The sequence below is a fragment of the Halichoeres trimaculatus genome, unplaced genomic scaffold (assembly GCF_033239565.1).
Source record: "Halichoeres trimaculatus isolate MK-OKI-2021-1 unplaced genomic scaffold, fHalTri1.1 fHalTri1_scaffold_19, whole genome shotgun sequence".
Taxonomy (NCBI): Eukaryota; Metazoa; Chordata; class Actinopteri; order Labriformes; family Labridae; genus Halichoeres; species Halichoeres trimaculatus.
In genome coordinates, this window is record NW_027437197.1 from 21,592,233 (window position 1) to 21,613,732 (window position 21,500).

At 40.6% G+C, this 21,500-nt stretch overlaps 1 protein-coding gene across 2 annotated transcripts in view; it reads left to right on the plus strand.

Annotated features, from left to right (window-relative positions):
• The window catches only part of LOC141808212 (neuroligin-4, X-linked-like), a 31,361-nt gene extending 10,596 nt beyond the window's left edge, over positions 1–20,765 (plus strand). For both annotated transcript variants that reach the window (XM_074694654.1, XM_074694653.1), the window contains exons 4-9: positions 557–742; positions 3,186–3,636; positions 5,127–5,340; positions 5,974–6,098; positions 15,183–15,792; positions 18,425–20,765. In XM_074694654.1, coding sequence (XP_074550755.1) covers positions 557–742; positions 3,186–3,636; positions 5,127–5,340; positions 5,974–6,098; positions 15,183–15,792; positions 18,425–18,832 — 1,994 coding nt within the window. In that variant the 3' untranslated portion in view covers positions 18,833–20,765. The remainder of the gene's footprint in view (positions 1–556; positions 743–3,185; positions 3,637–5,126; positions 5,341–5,973; positions 6,099–15,182; positions 15,793–18,424) is intronic.
• Positions 20,766–21,500: the final 735 nt, after the last annotated feature.

A 21,500-nucleotide genomic window follows, 5' to 3' on the forward strand; every position in this document is an offset into this window, starting at 1 on the left:
AAGTGATGAAATGTATTATTTTCACAGCTTTTCTTCTGTTGCTCATTATAGCCTTATGTGCTTGGGGCCGACGCGAGGTTCAGAGAAATTAGCGTCTGCAGTAATGAGATATACAGTGGTGGAGTGAGCCATTAGGATCCTTTGTGTTTACTTTACAGCATCAGCAGAAAAGGGAATAAGGGAAAGCTGCGTTTGTACCTGCACACATGAGAGTGTGTGTGTGTGTGTGTTCGAGTAGATATCAACAGACATTAATACAGACTTAGTTTGTTGATCTGATCCCATTTATGTGGGTTTTGAAGGGAAGGCTTTCCATGACTTTTCTCTTCTCCTCATGCATAATTGATTTAACAGAGTGGGTATCATGTTGCAGGTCTCTCTCTGTGTTGTACAATGAAGAGGATCTGTTCACACAAAGTCTGAACAGCTCATGATATTTTTCAATCATTTGCTAAACTCTCAACAAAGCAATCAAGCCCTGATCAAGTCCTTCAACCAAAGTACTCCATGTTCTGCAGTACGTTACATCAACATCTCTTTATTCCTCTCTCCGTAGGATTTCTAAGTACAGGCGACCAGGCAGCAAAAGGGAACTACGGCCTGCTGGATCAGATCCAGGCTCTGCGCTGGGTGAAGGAGAACATCGCAGCCTTCGGAGGAGACCCGAACAGGGTCACGGTGTTTGGGTCCGGGGCTGGAGCTTCCTGCGTCAGCCTGCTCACTTTGTCTCATTACTCGGAGGGTAAGGAAGAACCGTGTACCCTGCTCACCTTGGTGGGTTTTTGTTCGCTCTGAATTATGTAACACAAATGTGGGAAGAATTGTAGGGCCTTGAAAGGCACTGTGAGTACAGGCAGGGATACAGTCTGGCACCTTCCTTCTCTGTTAGAGCTGGGTGTTAAGATGCTGTTCAGGATCTTTGTTTCATTTTCACTTACTCCATGAATCACGCTGGATAATGCGTGGATGTTTTCTCAGCGACAGCACCCATTGGTTTCTGAAGAGGCATTATGAAGCCCTGCATTAGTGGTTGTCATAGTGAAAGGGCTGAACTCACAAACTTTCAGTCAAACCAACCACAGAGAAAAAAGTGGAGCTGAGGTGGGCTAACAGCTACACTTGTCAGTCAACCCAAACGCCCCCCAACTGTGCAAATTTGTGCATAAATAGCCTGAAAATAACTATAAAAGATGTACTAAAAGAACGAACACTCACCCTCCTGTAGTCATCATAGAAAAGAGGAACAGTGCACCAGGCTCAAACATGTGTAACTCTGTTTTAAAAGGTGGCAGGGAGAAGTTTTTTGACCTTTGAAGTAAGCCTCATTCATATAATGGAGGTTTAGGGCCACGTTAAGATCAAAAAAAAAGTCTATGTAGAGGCGGCGCTTGTTCAAATGAAGCATCTGCAAATTGCAGCACTGATAAATATAATACAGAAATATTTAATAACTTTTCCCAGGAGAGGTGTAGGGTCATCAAAATCATTTTACACATTTGATCTCACGTTTTTCAGACTACGTTTCTTAGATCTTCTCATAGTATAATCTGACTGTATAATCAATAGTCTCCCTGATGTCACCTGTCTGTTTCTGAAACAGACTTGTAAAGCAAATCCACTATCCGGCCACACTGGAAATAGTGGGAGCTTTAAGTACAACTATAGGGCAACCATCAGTCACATGAGCTGAGCTGTGCCTCTGATTGGGCGAACTTTGCGATCTAACTATCCTCTAAACTTCAGAGTCAATAAAAAAAAAAAATCATCCCCCGTGCAGTTTGTGCCAAAAGTAAAATGAACAATTCAGACAGGAGACTTTTTAAAACTAGGCTGTGAATAGGTTAATTTCTGAAAACTGCTTTTTTTTTTGGCTTGGTGTGTTTGTGACTTCAGGTGTTTTCAGAGTCAGCCCCAAGTGGACACTCAGGAAACAGCAGATTGTAGCACTTCAGCATTGTCTCATATTTTTACATCAGAGGCTAATTCTCATAAATTTATGGGAATAATCTTGTAAATTGACTTTTTTTCGGTATTAACATGGCCCTAATCGTCTGTTGAAGCCTCAAGTGGTCATGAGAGGAACAACAGTTTTTAAAAAAAAAATTTTTTTTTTACTTCCAAATTGAACTTCTGAGGTTGTAGCCTGGTTAAAAATATTCTCGGAAAGCTAAATGAAAAATTCTTGATGGTTCAAATCTGATAATAACATGACAACAACAGCAACAGCAACAACAACAACAACAACAACAACAACAACAACAACAACAACAACAACAACAACAACAACAACAAAAGCATTAATAATATTATTAATGATAATAATAATAAAAATATTATTATCATTGTTGTTTTTATTGCTGTTGTTGAATATTTAACAACAGACCACCAGTGGAGTTAAATGTGTCAGTGCTGCATTAACCAGAAACTAAACCTAAACATGCAGGACCCAAAAGATCAGCAGTGTTTGCCAGAGTCATAGATGTCATTTTTTGAATCGTGCTTATTTACAAAACTGCATTCCTCTTGAGCCCACTAATCGCTCACGTATATTTTCTGCTTAGTTAAAAATCGAAGTGGAAATTGGTTATTTCTTGGCTGGGTGAAATGACTTGTCATTAAGGAAAGATAATGATGAGGTTATCAGCAAAAGCTTTGGGAGAAAAAGTCATATTTAAGGCAAATTATATTTTACATGATGTTTGAAAGAGCTGATAAGCGATGGGGCACCTTTTCTGGCTTGTATAGGTGAGTGTTTTGTTGTTAAGGGTCATGAATCTCTCCTGGACTGATAGCTACAGCCTTCATTTATGATAAAACTGCATGAATAAATCTTTGAATCCTCTGAATAAACCAGCCTGGCTCTGACTCGTGTTGCTGTGGGCTACATAATTCAGAACTTTTAACCCCTGCCTTCTTCGCCTTGTGCTCTCACCATGACCCATCTTTGTGTGAATAATGCATGTCAGGGAGTTTGGTGTTTTGTTTCTGTTGGAATACTTGCTCTGCATCTGTTTATCTTTGCACATGTTTGGTGTTACCCTAAGTGTGCAGTGGTTTGGTTGTGAATTCATGCCTCAGGGTGTGGGTACACGTGCATTCATGAATGTATACATGTTGAAGTCTTGGAGTATCTGAGTGATTTTACACTCTTATATGAATTCATGTTGTTTTGATGTGTTTTTCAGACCTCTTCCACAGAGCCATCATACAGAGCGGCAGCGCTTTAGCCAGCTGGGCTGTGAACTACCAGCCCAGCAAGTATGCCCGGCAGCTTGGTGAGAGGGTGGGCTGCGGCATAGATGACAGCACCCAGCTCGTCGCCTGCCTCCAGGGCCGGAGTTACCGGGAACTCGTGGAGCAGAACGTAACACCGGCCAAATATCACACGGCTTTCGCCCCGGTGATTGATGGCGATGTCATACCTGATGACCCCCAGATTCTGATGGAGCAGGGAGAGTTTCTGAATTATGACGTGATGCTGGGGGTTAACCAGGGCGAGGGCGTGAAGTTTGTGGAGGGCATCGTGGACTCAGAGGACGGTGTCACGGCTGAAGACTTTGACTTTGCTGTGTCAGACTTTGTGGATAGCTTGTATGGATACCCAGAGGGCAGAGACACGCTGAGAGAGAGCATAAGGTGAGTGATTCTGGGATCCTGATCCATGTCTGGACTTGATGTTTCTCATGTCATGATGTCCCCACCTCTGTGGGCGATGGACAGTAGTTTAGGGTCTCTGGTGTAGCTAGCTGTCCTATAGGGTAATATATGTTGGATACTCTGGTGAGAGGACTTCCCCTTTAGCTGGCTGGTTTAAAGAGGGGGTATTATGTTTTCCAGTGTTTTAAAGATGGATATAAAGTAACAGTAATGGATGTTCATACTTAATGTGTGAAGATTTTCAAACTGCTACAGACTCGTTTGTTATATCCCTGAAACTGTAAACCACCCCAACCAGTCGGTTCTAAAAATAGCACAAGAGCACCATGATATTCGCTGAAATAACAAGAGAAGTCACCGCATAAGGATCTCCTAACTGGTTCATGTCATGTTTGGAACCTAGGCAGGCCTCCAAAAGGTTGGCCAATCAGAGGGAAGGGGGCTGGTGAAGCAGGGAGGCTTAAAGGGACAGTAGATTAAATGAAAAAAATTCAGACAGAGGCTGGAATAAGGGTTTTCTAAAACACCAGAGTGAGGAAAATACCTTTTTTCCATAGCTGTAAATTATGTAAAGCTACTGTGAGGTACCAGAGGGACAGTATAAACAAAACAAAAAATCAGTATACCCCTTCTTTAATGTCTGATTTTCAGCCTCAGACATAAAATGGGGTTAGAGTTCATATATGCATGTAGGATTGAATTAATGTCTGTCTTAGTATAAAAAACTGTTGATATAAAATTGAGAAATTATTTCAACAAAATTCTGGAACTAATGCCAGGATTCCTGGATTGGATTATTGCTATTACACTTACCTAACAGACCTCTTAAACCTCGAACACTAACAGCTCTTTCCCCCGACCAAGAATGTCTGAATTATCTCGAACATTCCTGTTGACAGCACATGTAAATAAATAATAATGAACCACTTTCATGTCTGTTTGTTGAACAAGACGCCTCAGTCAGGAGCTGGTTTGCTAATCTTAGCCTAGCAGTACCGGCTGATGTCTAAAAGGTAACAAAACCATCCTCCCAGCACTTCTAAAGCTTATTTAGACATCATTCCTTATTTTAGTCGCTAAATTAAAGTGTGAAATTGACCTGTTGTGGTTGAATAGACGGATTATGTGCTGGACTATTTCTTGCCCTCGGGCTGTGACATGCTTGATTTTTGTCATCACAATGAGCAGCAGCAGAGACTCACCATGAAATAGTCATAGCGAAACACACCCAGCAAAAGTACAAGTTGTTGCTCCTAATATATTTTGCATGTGGTTGTTGTATAATGGCTTTATGGTGAGACTCTGCAGCTGGGAGTTTCAGATCACAGATATGAGAGTGGTATCTGGCTTTTCAACTCAGAGATTATTCCCTAGAATGTTTAATGGATGTTTGAATACATGCACAAACTGAAACTGTTGCTTTAATCCTCAAGGATTGTGAAAGTGATTTCTTCATGTCCACTCTCAAGGTTCATGTACACCGATTGGGCTGACCGTGACAACGCTGAAACACGGAGAAAGACCCTGGTGGCATTATTCACAGACCACCAATGGGTGGCTCCAGCCATCGCCACCGCTGACCTCCACGCTCAGTATGGATCCCCCACCTACTTCTACTCCTTCTACCACCACTGTCAGAGTGATGCCACGCCGCCCTGGGCTGACTCTGCTCACGGTGACGAGGTAAGCTGCAGGTGTCCTGATGTGCGGCTTTACACTCATAGTCAAAGGTATTTTTGATAATTGCTGCATGAGACATCATATTTCATACCAAGGAGAGTCAAAGGATGAAATTTAGTAAATCCTTTTTAAATTCTAAACTGTAAAGACTGAGGCGGAAATGGAGAAGACTAATACTTCAAAGATTTCAGAGATATTTATCGAATGAATCAGGAGCTCTGGGTTTGGATTAACCTTGACGTCTGCTTTATAATAATTTAATCAAATTGCTTAATAAGTGGAATCATTTTATCTCTTCGGGCAGACCTCCCTGCTCTGTGTTCAGCTTCCTTCACGTGGGAGTGTGTGCATGCATTTGTAGCTGCTATTTGCGGGGGTGGATTTCAGTCCAGATTACTGGGGGTAAAGTGTCAGAATGAAGATGAATTTAGTGACCTGAGTTTAGGTTCACTGCAGTGACACATGAGGTGATTTCTGTCTTTGCTGGGATGAGGTTAGAGTTTGACATAATTCAGTTATGGTTCGGGTTTCTGTCAGGAGAATGAATGTAATCTGTTAGCGCTGACAGTAAGCCATCCTAAAGTTTGTCTGTGTGTGTGTGTGTGTGTGCCTCTGTGTGTGACTTTGTGTGTGTAGGTGCCCTATGTGTTTGGTGTACCCATGGTGGGACCCACTGATCTGTTCAACTGTAACTTCTCCAAGAACGACGTGATGCTGAGTGCCGTAGTCATGACTTACTGGACCAACTTTGCCAAGACTGGGTGAGCTATTAAAATCTGTACTCATGCTATGAATCAATTTCAGCTGGAGTTACCTACTGGGAGGAGGTTTTTGCCTTTTTCCTGGTACAACAACAAGAAAATAAGGGGAAAGGCAAAACAGTATCACAGCTTAACCATGCTGTATATTCTTTTGTATTTCAACTTTTTGAGATACAGATTTTTTATTCATCTTTATCTAACCTGCATCCATAAGAGGAAACTGCTCTTGTTGCTATATGATATGTTGGCTTTGTAATCACAGTTAAACTGTAAAAAATGTGTTACAGCTGTCATAGTGTGTTAATGTGTGACACAACACATGATGGCTTAACCACTTAATAGAAATGTCTGTGTGTATTTAATATGCTGGAATGAGGATGATTAAAGCTGTAGAAAGACAGCAGCAAAGGGATCAAAATATAACAAGACACTCGAAAAGATTGAGATAATTTAGCGGAATCAGTCATAATTATTACCTCCACCAAGGAGGTTATGTTTTTGGGAGAGCTTGCCTGTTAGTCTGTCTGTGAACAACATCACTCAAAAAGTAACAAACTGATCTTGATGACATTTTCAGGAGATGTTCAAAAAGGGATAAGGAAGAAGGGATTTAATTTTGAAGGTGATCTGGATCACCGTCTGGATCTTTTTTTGAGGGTTCTTTATCATTGTGAGATAGGGCTGTTTTCATCACATGTGTATATAACTCCATGATCAATGGTCGGATAGCTTTGCAAAACAATACAAGACATTTGAAAAATCTGAAGAATTTCTACCAGAGGAATTGTACATTTGCTACACAAAGTGTCCAAGGGGTCTGCAACCTTTACTGTTCAAGGAGTTACTATGCCTCATTTCACCTGGAGTCAAGTCTTTCTGGATCCACAAAATCTACTCAACCCTGACAATAAAGACAATACAGTGTATAAATTCTATACATAGTTATAATATATGAAATAAGTATCTAAACAATAATCTATTTAAATTAATTAAATTCTAAAACTACAAAAAGAATACTTGAATTTGATGTAATATATTGATAATCTTGCTCAACTCATCGTTTTTTTTTGTTTGCTAATTTCTTGCCACTTGTTAAACGTGTATAATAGGCCAGCTTGTTGGCAGTTAAATGAATCCATCCACACAGAACTAAAAACTCTATTATCTTCCAGTTTTGGCTTTTTGTTGATATATATATAGTTAAATTAATAAATGTAGGGGTCAAAAACTTGAGGTTAGTCGCAAGTGCAAGAAGGATGTCGATGCAGTTAAAGATGAAATTGGTGCTGGCTTTATATCGAGACGTGATGCATGTATAGTTCAACACAATATCAAATTTTAAATTTCATATAGTGTCATTGTTGTTAATTACCTCCGGCAAGGAGGTTATGTTTTTGGAGTAGCTTGCCTGTTTGTTTGTCTATGAACAACATAACTCAAAAAGTAACAAAGGTATTTTGATGAATTTTTTCAGGAAATGTTCAAAATGGGATAAGGAAAAAGTGATTACATTTTGGAGGTAATCTGGATCACCCTCTGGATCAAGGATTTTTCTTAAAGAATTCTTTATCATTGTGAGATAGGGACGTTTACACCATATGTGTATATAACTCCACGATAATTGGTTGGATTGCTTTGCAAAACAATACAAGACAAGGTCACCATAATTTCTGACAGATGTAAAAGTACGATCCAGATCCTGGCAATATTCTGGACACTGAGATCTAGAATATGAAATATGTACTGGGTCATCATAATTTTCAACACTGTCAGGAAACAAATTATGATACAAACCTGCAACTAACACCAAATTGTAGCAGACAGTCTGCTGAAAGGGAGTATAACATTAAAGTAGGACTAAAGTGTTGGTGACAGTCACAATATGCTTGGTGGAGGTCTGCGCTCTTTGAGGGCTTTTCTAGTTAAATGTAATGTTCAAATGTTGCTGCTCTAAATTTTCTACATCAAAAAACTGGAGAAGCTTTACTTTCAATTAAATCAAGATTTACTATTGATTGAATAATATTTCATTGGCAAAAAAATAAAAATTTCCCCCAAATGAGGGGTCTTATTTGAAGATCTTGTTAAAACTGACTGTGGCTTAGTTTTAATAGTTTTAAAAAATGGAATGTTGGAGTTTTAGAGCAACAAAAATAATGAGCTCACAGTCAAAAGATTCATAATATATTTCCTTCAAAGAGCCTCTGCTGTCTGTCTGACAGAGAGACAGTGCTTTGGAAGAAATCATGAAAGAAGCACTGTCAGGTGATTTTGGACAAAGTGTGCACACAGGTTCTCTGTCATGACAATATCTTGACAAGGCTTTTCCTCTTTGGACCTTGGCAGGAAACGATAAAAAACCTTGCTCTTGAAAGAGTCCTTGAAGAAAGCCAAGGTAATGTCCTAAAAGAAGAATGAAGGATTGGTCACTGTTTGATAAATCCTCGTCTCCTTTCTCTTTTCTGCACCCTCGTTTGGTCAGGACTGGTGCAGTGAGATAGAGAGCTTATTCGATATGTTAAATCAAAATTAAAATGATCTGCCAGCAGCTCAAAAAGCTTTTAGAGATCCAATTTATTAATTGAAAGTGAAATGATGTGCCAGGAGCAAAGAAAACTACAGTTGTTGTAAAGAGGATCCACAGTAAAACTTAAAAAAAGCCGACAGTGCGCCCTGATAAGAGCACCCTTTATCTGTCCACTGTGACATGATATACAAGATAAAAGTAATTGTTGAGGATGGACCCTCTGTTTGCAGTGCTCGAAGAGAGTAATTACCCGTAATTAATCCAATCGAGGCTCACTCCGCTGAGACCTCTTCAGATTTACACAGACATCTGTAGTCTAGACCTTGATCTAAATCACCACAGAGCCTCACCATCTCACAACATCCAGAATTAGGACACTGCTCTCACATGTTTGGAGCCAGGCAGTGAAAGAAGAGTTCCCTTTAACAAAAGCAGCGCCAAGGAGCTGTGATTATGAGGCGCTATTGTTGGGCTGGGTTGTTTGTGACAGGTGCTGGAGGTTTAAGAACAAAACTCTAAAATAATGTTGCTGCAGAAAAACGAGGTTATAGCGCTCCAGGTGTGCAGATGAAACATATTATTAAATGTACAACACAAGCAAAATTACTTCCATACGGCAAAAATGAAAAACACCGAAGGCAGATTAAAACCCCATCAAATTTAGCATTGGTGATTTTGAATATGTAATAATATAGCAGACTTCTGGAGGCCTTAAACAAGGTGAAATTTTTGCCTGGGCTGTGTCTTTAGAAAGGCTCATTTGAAGAGTGCGTCATAGCTGTGCTTCAAAAGCCGTTATTTCAAAAGCAGCACTTAATTATGCCCAGAAGTACGCACCTGATGCATCCCACAAGCCTGCGCTAAACCATGATTGTTGCACTAATTAAAATAAGAATGCAGACCCACATGTCGCATGATATACTGTTAAATAAACAGTATCTGAGTCAAACTGGTTAGAAGAGAAAGCAATACGAATGTTAAAGAAAAACTTGACTGAGAGGCAACAAGTATGGTGCTTTGTTACACAAATGTTAAGGTGGGAACAGCTTGAGCTGGCTACAAAGGCTGAATCCTTTGAGGGATACCACCTTGAATTAGGAATCAGCTAATGTCTTCATTACCGTAGCAATTATCCACTAGCCCCTCTCTTTTAGCGAGCAGGGAAGTAATCGATACTCAGTGTGGGGATGTTTTGTATTTAAATGAAAGAGGTACTCGTGCTTTCAGTAAGGATGACATTCAGTGAAGAAACCAAACCCACTTCTACCTCTACTGATACCTTCTACTTAGCTCTTCAAGTCTGAACATGAAAGATACATCCCACCCTATTACAGTTGCTCCAGCTACATAAAGCACTCCAAAAAGAGAAACGTCACTTCACCGGATCTGAGAGGTTTCCACACAAGTCAATGTGCCAACTGACACTGGATCTGTTCTGTTTTGGTCCAGCTGCATCCCTGCTCCAGCAGGTCGCAGCAGATACACAACAATTCTATTTTTGCTGAATAGTGGCAAATTCACCGTAGAGCATATTCAGCTTACCAGGACGTTGTGCATGGAAACTAGCTTAAAATAGCCAGAGACTTTCAAAATAAAACAAAGCGCACCAAAACCAGATTGTATTTAGCTTGACAACAACAACAAACTGACATAATGAGCAAAGCCAGGCCAGGAGTGGACAGGTTTGAGGTTTTACAGCCGGACATTAACAAAGCGAGGCTCATCAATGGAGTGGGAAGCGAGGGAACCCCTCAGTCCTGAAAGGTGCTGGACTTAACATGCATCTGGTGTATTTGGGCTGTAAGAGCCAGAAGTAAGATGCTATGTTGTGTTCCAGGCCTCCTTAACTCGTGTTTTTCTAACCTGTAACTCATGAAAGTGAACTGGAACAGCAGTCAAACTCGTGACTTCCAACCTGTGACCTCGTACCAGATCAATGTACTCCGAGTTAAGACTTGTGACATCACGTCACTTACTCATCTGTTTATGTTAAAACATCATTGGCAGCCGCTCTGGTGTTAGCTAGTTTTCAGTGCATTAATCAATACAAAATACATGTCAAAGTAACGAAAAATACCGTAAAATACAAATATAAGCTTTTGTTACCTTATTTGCATTTTCCCTCTTCCATTTCATTCAAATAAGCAAGTTGCAAGCTCCTTTTGGTGATTGAAAAGATTAAGATTTATGCTTAAAATGTCTGTAATGTTGGTTTGAACTCCTTGTGCTCAAACCAAAGTGATAATTTGCCTGGAATACTAAAAGGTCTGGAACTCGTAGATTTCAACTGGGAAGTTTTTGATTTACAGGTTGCCTGGAACGCAGCGTTAGAAAGAAGGTGGAGATGATAGGGCTCAGAAAAGGGGTCGGTCCAGGCTAGAATGCATACTAACCAGGCCAGGGCTAATTCTAGGCTAAGCTAACCTCCTGAGAGGACGAACAGAGAAAAAGGTATGTAGGCAGATGTTTTCTTCTTCTTTTGTTTTAAATATTTTCTTCATCCAGATCAAGGGGCTTGTTGTAATTGCTTTGCCTGACGTTTCCTTTTGTGTGCTTCTCAAATTCTTTCTGTTTAAGTTTGTTTAATTTGCCATGAATCCCCTACAACCCCCTCCATCACTTCCTAACTTTGCTAATTTGTTTCTGCTGCCAAACTGCACATCTAAAAAAATCTGACAGACTATGGTACCATGTCAGACCTCAGATTAGTGCAAAGTACTTCCTGTTGCACTCAGAGTTTACATCCCTTATCTACCTGCATCTCCCAGTCAAAGAAAACTTACCCAGAAAAGATGAAGAGATTTCAGTGCACACTTTGATCATCAGCAGAGAACTTTCTCTGAAAAATGATTTCACTGGGTTGAGAGTGCCTCAGATGGTGATGGAGCTCTGCGACAGCTCAATTTACTGGGGAGGATATGATTCTCCCTGATGTATGTTTTGTAAGCCTCCGTGTGGGCGTGTAAATCCTCAGCTGCTCTGTGTCTGTTTGCGTGCCGGTCGGTCTTTACGCTAGCTGCTTTTTTCGTGCACTTCATAAGGTGCTGATTGACACGTGAGCACACAGCGTGTAACTGGCGAGTCCGCTTAGATGAGCTGCTATTTCTTTTTACGTCATTTTTGCTGACGGTAGAAATGAATGTATAAATCACCAAATAGATGCTTGTCTGTACGTGTCAGAGAAGTGATATTTTAGGAGATTTTTTTGCTGTACCCCAACTCACATCTATCTGAAATGTTACCTGACAGTTTTATGTTTGCTAGGGGGGCAAAAGTGCACACATTGTTCAATCTGTAAGAGCTGGTATGCATTTACCGAGGCATATAAACTGGACACAAATCAATGATCTGCAACAAAATCCCCTTTGAGCTATATTTACAGGAAAATAAAAGCAGGTTTGTCCTTAATACTTTTCCCACACTGGGTTTTCTTCTCTTCCTGGGTATTGATTAGAAAGAATGGTGCCAGCACTGGTGAAACTCTTGGCCTGCGTGAGACAGAGGCTTCACTCTTTCCAGGATGGTAGGCAGCTGAGAAAAGGCTTCAGCAGCCCAAAGCAGTGTGGGCAGGGAGCACGGTGGATGTGCAAGAAAAACACTTTAAGGTTTATTACAGCAGGAGATAACAGACTGAGTGTTGATCTCTGGAATTATTTTATCTTAATCTGATGATTTGGGTTTATGATTTTTATCAGATTGGCATTTAAAAGTCTGTTAGCAGCAGCGGGTAGATCAAGGAGGGCTAACAGAACAAGATCCGTTTTTGGAAACATATTTCCAGGGCAAGCGTTGAGTTCCTTCACAAATAATGGATTGAATGAAAAGCCCTGTGACCTTTCTCTGCTGTACAAATGTTTCCATCCTGATGGGAAAGTCTGCCGGTGGGCGAGTAAGCCTTTGTTATCAGAGGTGTTGGACGAGGCGAGTACAGCAGCGCTTCTCATAAACCTGTTTGTTCTTGTCTTTAAACTCCCATGACCTGCTTCTTAAATAAGCCACTTACAAGTCATTTCTCTAAAGTTATATGTTTTGGGATTTTGCTCTTTTATTTGGAGAGGACAGGACAGTTGGCAGAGTAGGAAACTGGAGGGGGGGCGGGAGGTGAATCCAGGCAGCCTGCTTAATGGGGTTGCCTTAGGCCATGTCCACACGTAGCTGGGTATCTGGAAAACCGTTAAGGTCTGTCATCCATATGACGCTGGTTTCATGTGTATGCTGGTAAACAGAGTTTTTGGTTCTGAAACATCACAGCTAAAATGACAGGAGCTCATTTTGATTGGATGAAAAACACTGCCACCTATGGGTTTGGCATGCTTTGAGTCGCACTTGTCAGTGGATTTGTGTGGAAGTGCTAAAAGTTGCTTGAAAATGGACCTTTACGGCATTAAAAACATTTACAGCCTGGTTCAAAAAACAGCTTGGATCTAAAACGCTGATTTCACTACAGGCACACACTGCACGGTGAGTGATTTTTTTTCTATCTCTGCGGTTTAGAAATTATTAGGATCGTTTGATTTTCCAATCAGATGCACAGCTAAGGTCATGTGACCAGCAGGTTCCCTGTTGAAAGTCATAGCAAACGTGGCTGCGTCCGCGGATTGGCTTCATTTCAGTTTCAGGAACAGACAGGTGACGTCACGAAGGCTACATCCATGTTTTATACAGTCTATGGTGTGGACAAATTTATTTCCAGAAACAATTAAAGGGGGATATTTGTTTTTAAAAATACCTGGCTATGTGTGTACAAAACCTAGCCTGTGCCCATTACATCATCAGAATGTGAATTTTTAGCTGCTAGATTCAAGACTAAAAGGCTCCCATGCTGACCAGTCCTGTTGATAAAATGATGGTGACTTCAGGAAAGGAAGCTTCTTTTATGAGTATGAGCCATTATTTATCAAGTTCAAAAACTTTCATCAATAAAGATTCTTTGACTCGCAGGGCTGTAGTGCTGACTGTAAAATACATTACTGCAATGTAGGGATGGGGAGTTTGTGACTTTGACTCAAGTCGCACTTAAGTCGCACACACAGAGACTTGACTTGGGCTCATGTTTTGGGGCTCGTCAACAATCATTATGTTTTCTTTTGTCGTATTAATATCGAGGAGAGTCTGACAAGCCTGGTGTGGTTCCTTCCTTTTTTCATGGTAACCATAGTAACCACTTTATGTGGGTGTGTGCCTTGCGGCATCGCGCGGTATCACTTGTACATCGAATCATGACAGTGGCGACTGGCGGCAGAGCTGCAGCTGCTACTGAACCATTTGTCATTACATTTGGTTATAAAAACTTCAAACAGGTTGACACCAACAAAAGGGGAGTTGACTGCAAAGTCTGCAGGATCCAGATCAAAGATGCTGGATCCACCACATCAAATTTAATCAGACACCTGAAAACTCAGCCTGATAGGATGATAAAACAAACAACTAATCAGTAGTGATGCTGTACGCTAACAGATAGGAGTGATAATAATACAGTAAATGCTTTGATTGCTTTTCATAAATATGGTTGTGCAGTATTCTTGGTAGACCAGATAGCAGCAGATGACAAAAGCTCACAAGACTTTTTTTTTAAGACTTGAGATTTGACTTAGACCTGCGACTAAAGACTTTGGACTGGACTTGGACTTGCAAAAAAAGACTTGTGAACTTCTCTGCTGCAATGTTTAGGATCCATCTCAACCTGAGCATTTCACTTGCAACCACATGTAACTTAACCTCACCCCAGAAACATTGGCTACTGCATTGGTAACTAAGCTAGATGTAACTCCTCCTTATTGTGAACATTAATGGTATTTGTTAAAATCAAAAGCCAACCATCTGCTGTAAATTAGTCCTTTTTGTAAATTTTTTAACAAAAATATCCCTTTTCCCCAAGGAAAAATGCTAAATTTTAGCTTTCTCCTACTGTTGTAATCCAGCTACTGAAGCAGAGCTGCTGCCCCCTCCAGCAGAGCTGCGGAGCAGCTCGCGCCGTTGCCAGCTGACAGCTTGGAGTCAGTGAAGCCTTTACATTGCCAGATACAATATTGAAAGTGACAGACATCAACACCTCACAGGTGTTATTACACAGAACCTGGTTGAAGGGAATCTGGGTTCTGCAGGCAGAAGAAGACGTCTGTCATGTGTCTGCAAAAGGTGAAAGGTGAAAAGTCTCAAACCTGGTCATAAAAGTATGATAAAGCAGTTTTTATACTTTAAATGAAAATACTAATCATCTGGACCAGAGCAGTGAAAGTTGTTTATCCAGCATTTTTTGGCCATAAAGCGTTAAGATGTCCTGGGATGCTGAGATTTACTTTCACATTGTTTTCTCAAATTCACATTTTTATGTTTTTTTTTTTCCCCCTTTGTTTCATTTTTCATGTTTAGAGCTCCTCGTAGAAAAACAGGTTCTGAGGGGATAAAAAGGAATGTCTTGCCAAACACAAATAATTAATCTCCCCTTTTTGCTTCCTATAAATTATAAAAAAAACTCTAATCTTACATAACCACCACAACCACACGCAACCCACTTCACTGTGAATAAATAGCTGACTGTGTTTCACTCCCCACAGTGACCCGAACCAGCCTGTTCCTCAAGACACCAAGTTCATCCACACCAAGCCCAATCGCTTTGAGGAGGTAGCTTGGTCTAAGTACACCCCCAAAGAGCAGCTGTACCTCCACATCGGCCTGAAGCCGCGCGTCAGAGACCACTACCGTGCTACCAAGATCTCCTTCTGGCTCCAGCTGGTCCCTCACCTGCATCACGTCAACGAGCTCCTCCAATCAGTGTCGTCCTTCACGCATAGCCCCTCTCCACAGGATGACACTCCTTACTCCTACACCAAGCGTCTGGCTAAAGGTTGGCCACCCAGCAGCACACGCCATCCTGGCTCACAAGGAGGTACTCCACAGCCACCGGAGTCTGCTTTAGGGCAAGGTGGAGGGGAAGAGGGGGTCCGTGTCCCAAGTGAAGACTACTCCACAGAGCTCTCTGTAACCATCGCAGTGGGGGCGTCATTGCTGTTTCTGAACATCCTTGCCTTTGCGGCTTTGCTGTACAAGAAGGACAAAAGACGCCTGGAGCACCGCCGACCACGCCCACTTCCTCCTCCGAGAAGGGATATCACAGCTGCGGATGTTGCCGCCCACCTGCAGGGGGAGGGACTCATGTCCTTACAGGTGTGTTTCAGTATCTCCATGTACTTGTTTTCGCAGCAACATTGCAACCGATACGTTTGAGTTCAACAAGTTGAGCAAAAAGTCTGAATGAATTATGGAGGAGCTGCCAGAGCTCTTCTGTGAAACACAGCCTGTCATCAGCAGACATTATCAGTCAAAATGCGTTTTTCTTTGGTGTGTGTGTGTAAGCGTGTGTATCTGCCTGTGTGTTTTGATGCATGTGCAGCGCGAGCCGTGTCCAATTGCCTGAATTGCTTCCAATTGCCTTCAATTCATCCTCTGACTATTTGGCCTATTTTGAGCTCTTTTAGTTGCTCTGAAATCTCCCACAGTGAGTGCTAAATGTCACATCTCTTTTGTAGCTGACAAATCCTCTTAATTGGAAACTGAACCACCGTAATGCAGCTCAACAGTGCAGCTGCTTTTGTAATTGTGTTGTATTTATTTTAAATGTCACATCTTCTCATGTGGTGCCATGTGCTTTTTTCCTGCACCGATGGTAGATCTGAAGTGACAGGAAACAACCCAGTGTAGTGTCTTTGTATTAGCACACATGAATAATGTGCTCTTTGACTGAAAAAATGCACAACATATGTAATTAGGTTAAAAGACTAAGAAAGAGTAGTGATGAATAGGTTTCTTACTCGATGTTTTGTTTGTAGAGGGATTTGTCTGCAAGTTGCTGTCTCGAAAACAAAGTGACTGATAAAACCCTAGTTAATCAAGATTGTTCTTTGCTAATTTTTAGGTTATAAAGAAGATTGTTTTTCTAAAACTAGCTTGATTTGAGAGGAAATATTAAGTTGTGTTAATCTTGATAGGTGTTACTGTACATCATGTAACAGCCACGAGCTTATACTTCTTTGGTTATACGCTTGCATTTAAAGGGACTGTGTGGAGCTTCTAAGTTATCTTGCAGAACTCTCCTCTAGATATATGCCTGATCGTAACTTCAAAAAAAAAAAACTTAAAAAAAGATTATCAGTGTCAAAATTGGTTATTTCGAAATGCTTATTTTTAGCTTCTAGATCGGGTCAAGCAGGACCAGATCGATTTATGGCATGTCAAAGTTTCTATGAGAATACCACGTCAGCTGACAAAGTTTGGTAGTGAGAAGAGAGATCTGTGTTTTTCTCTGCTGAAAACGATATCTGTGATTAATTTTGTAGTGATGGTGGACACTAGAGCCTAACTGTCAGACAGAAAAAGGACAGAAGAGAAGAAGAAAGCTAAACAGGAGAGTGGTAGTGCACAAGCTAAGGCTAAAACACGGGCTAAAGGCTAAAACATGAGCTAAAAGCTAAAACACAGGCTAAAGGCTGAAACAGGGTCTAAAGTGTTTGTGCTTGTATATATATATATATATATATATATATATATATATATATATATATATATATATATATATATATATATATATATATATATATGCTAATACGGCACATTATTGTGTTCCTTTATAGGTACTGACTGAATTCTGTCAAAAGTACCAGGTACCGATTCATGTAAACCCAAAAGTTACCATGTTGAGGTACCTAAATGCATCCCTGTGACTATGTGGGAGTGGAAGAGTAGGTGATTTTCCATCCTGGACATGAACACAGCATTGCAAGGTTATGAATTGAGGAATAATTATGTTAAATAAAAAAAAAAACTTATATTTTATTATTGAACAGCCTGAACAGAACCACCTAAACAGTAAACAGTACTGAAAATTGGTACTGTTGAGTACCAATACCAATTGCCAGGTACTAGGCATTGGTACCATATCATTTCAAATGGGAAAGGTACCCGTTCATATGTGTATGTGTGTGTATGGGTACCTTTCCCATTCCTACACATATATATAATGGATTTTTTTTCCCATTTACACAGAAATGAAACTGGGTGATTATGAAACACAAAACAATAACTGTCAATGCTGAATTTGATACATGGATGGATTGATAGCTTTAACATAAGTTTCATTCAGAACAAGTATCTCCGATTATAAATCTTTTTTCATGATTTGTACTTAAAGTAAAGCTTAATTTCCAGTTTTGAAATTCAGGCTCTGAAGTATAGGTTGTGTTTGCTTCATCAGCAGATTTCAGGAACACACAGTCTTGGCAGAAGCTGTCAGGGTTCTATTTAATGTTTTATGAACTGTTCTTACCGTACCAAGCAGTTTTCTGGTCTTCTGACAACTGAGAGCACTTTTATTTTATTAAATTCATAGTGTAACTGTATTATTATTTCATATAACTTTGAGGAAATTGCATTAGAATTCAAACTGGGGGGGCGAAAAATGCTGGTTTACAAGTTCAGTCTGGTATATATATGAAAGGAGAGTGTGATAACCTGGAAAGTAGTTAAAAGCAGAAATAAGGTGGAAACTGTATAGGACCTAGCTGAAATGATGAAGGATTTTTAAAGTAGTGATAAAAGTAAATTTGTGGTTATTCGACAGATAATAAATCAGCAACATTTTTGAGAAACAAGACTGTTTGTTTTGTCTCTTCCTCAAACTTTGCAATCATTCAAATTTTCTGCTTCACTCTGTTTTATATCACTTTAAATTAAGTACCGCTGGAGTTTGGACTGTGAGTTTGACAAAGTGTGAAATGTGTTGATTTCCTCATCCAACCCTCAGGTGAAGCAGCTGGAGTGTGACGCGGCCTCAGCAGACGAGAGGAACAACGCTCACCACCATCACACCCTGGACACGCTGGACGCTCTGGATGGTTTGGACACCCAGGACATCTACAGCACCCTGGACACCGTACGCCTCACCTGCCCCCCTGATTACACGCTCACCTTGCGCCGCTCGCCTGACGACGTCCCCCTCATGACGTCTCTGACCCCTGGATCACTGCCCGTGACCCCTGGGTCCCATCCTGTCACCCCAGCCACGCCCATGACTCCCATGACGCCTGGATCAGTGGTGGGGATGAGGATGGGGCATCCGCACCAGGGATACACACATCATAGCCCATACAGTAATACACACTTGCCACACACACATATCTCCACGCACACACACTCCACCACACGTGTATAACCGCCGCAAGGCGCAGAGACGTAATTAAAACATGCATACATACACACTTCCACATACACACAAATACAGAAACAACCACACACACGTACATACACGTACACATGAAACAAAGGACTTAAATACCTCTACTAATTACCCTGCAGGATTGTTACAGATGGAGTGAGAGAAAGACGTTTTCAGTAACAGGATGAAGAGACAGACAGCTGTGTGTTGCATGTCGGGGGAACCGAACACAAGCGGGATCCTGGGAGATGCAGTTCTATGCATCATTTGCTCTTAACCCGGAACAGCCGAGACATCCATCAAGTGTCTCGATTCCTGCTTTGGATATTAAATCTTCTGCTTTTTCTACACCTGAGGAGGAGGAGGAGGAAATCTGTGCCGCAAAGGGTCAGTCATGGATCAGTTTACATCTCCTACTGTACCTGTGCTGCGTGGTCTGGAGCAGTGCTGGGACAGAGCAGAGCAGAGACGCAGATGCAGAACTGAGCTAAGAAGTACCACACACACACAGACTGCTGATGTCAACTTGAACAACCTGTGAAATGTGAATGTAGCATTTTTTTCCATTAAAAGATCAAAGGCCCTATCTGCCAAGGATCGAGTAAGCTGAGGAGGAAATAACAAATTTAAAGTGCGAGGAGGGTGTAGAAATAAACAGACAGGAAGAGAAGGATTAAAAAAAACAACAGAAGCTGAAGAAAAAGTTTGTCAGATGGTGGGAAAGAGATTAGGATTATATTGAGGGGGATTTATCAGCTGCGAGAGCTGGGGAGACAGAGTGAGATTGAGCGATATAGAAAATGCAGGAATGTGAAGTGTGCCAAGAGTCGGGAATTAGCTTCAGAAGAAGAAAGGGCCTCTGAGGTGTCGTCAGACTTACTGAAGAATCACTCTAACCAGCTGTGTTCAACTCTTGTAAATAGAATGGAAAGATACAGATGATATATTATGATTTATAGCATTTACCTGCTCTTGCATTAAAACATGACTTATTTAACCACATTATTGCTTTCATTTCAGATATTTACTATATAATTGTATAGATGTCCTGAAGCAAGGCTGGTTGTCTTTCTATCTCACCCACTGTAGTATGTACACAGTACCTTTATTTAAAGGCTATATTTGCTATGCACAGTCATTTCAGTAATTCTTAACTATGTAAACATCTAGATACTTGTTTAGTATTTGAAGTGCAAGCCATTTTCACACCATCCTGTCTATTTGTTTGACCATGGGGGATGATGAGCTAGTACTGTGTAGATAATGCAATAATGGTTTGATGATTGAGCACCAGCCAAAAAAAAAAAAGATCAACCTTAACCCTTTTAACCCCAATCCCTGCCTGTTCACCTTTTCTTCTTGTCTCTTATGTTTTTTTTTCTTGAAGGCCTTACCCTAAAGATGATATAATTAATGTCACCACAGAGCGACACACAGAGAAATTCAGGGGGCTACTTTGTCAAAGCGTGTTACAAAAAAGAAAAGAGTCAAGACTGCTTTTTTTGTATTTGTGACCTTTAAATTTCACACCGTGCAGAGAGTCCATTATTTAAGCTTGAATTACAGAACGCTGACTGAAACCTGGACCCTTGAAAATACGTTGAGAAATAAAAAGTTTATAAATCATCAAAACTGTAATTTCTCTGTGCTACACTAAATTTTAAAAGTCCTCTGTTTGGTGCGTTACCAACCAAGATTTTGTCATTTCCTCTGAGCCAAAATTGATTAATTGAGCTTGGAATTCAGCCAAAGTGGAGCTTACCAGGAATGGTCACGTTGGGTTTGAGTGCTTGTCTTTGTTGGCCAACACACCGTCAGATAAATTGCTTTTCGAGCTAATACACTCTTAATGGAACACTGTTTTTTTTTTTTTTTGGAACTACCCCTTTAAAGCTGTAAAAATTAACTTGAAACATCTTGTGTACAAAAGTTGGAGTTTTTTCTCCACTAACTCTGGAGAAGGTGGTTTGTTACTGCTGTGTGTCATCACTGAAGGATTTTCAACATCCATAAAGTCAATTTTACCTGCTCCACCTGATGGAGATGTGTTGTTGTCATAGCTACCATCAGAAACGAGAAATACTTAGATTTTACTCTACAGTCGCCACCGTTGACAAAACTCAAACCAACAAAGCCGCATCTTCCCACGTCAACCCAAGGCCGTAACCCCTTTATCCAAACCTTTTTTGTATCCTCCCCCAACCTCCCCCACCTCCCCCCAGCCTTATCTGTGTAACTACATGCAGCTTTGTCACAGTGAGGCCTATTTAACCTCCTCTCATCCTAAGTAACTTCTTCATGAGAGATTTTATTTTACTTGTCAACAGAATATGTGAAAAATGAAAGCTGAAAAATTTGTGGATGGCAAGCAAAGAACTTTTACAAAATGATATAAAAATAACATTTAATGGATGTTTGATTGAATATTTCTTTTTCATATGGGTTTATTGACTCAGCGGATGGCTGGATTGTGTCAAGCATAAAACATTTCTGCTGCATTTTTGAAAAATAAAAATATCAGTATTTTACAATTTACAAGCAATTTAAATGTCTTCTATGTTTTGATTGTGAGGAGTGTTTGAAGCTTTGCTTAGCGCATTCTTAGTTTCAGTGCATAGGAAGCAAACTTTTCTCTTAAACCACCAAATAATACAGATAAACGAAG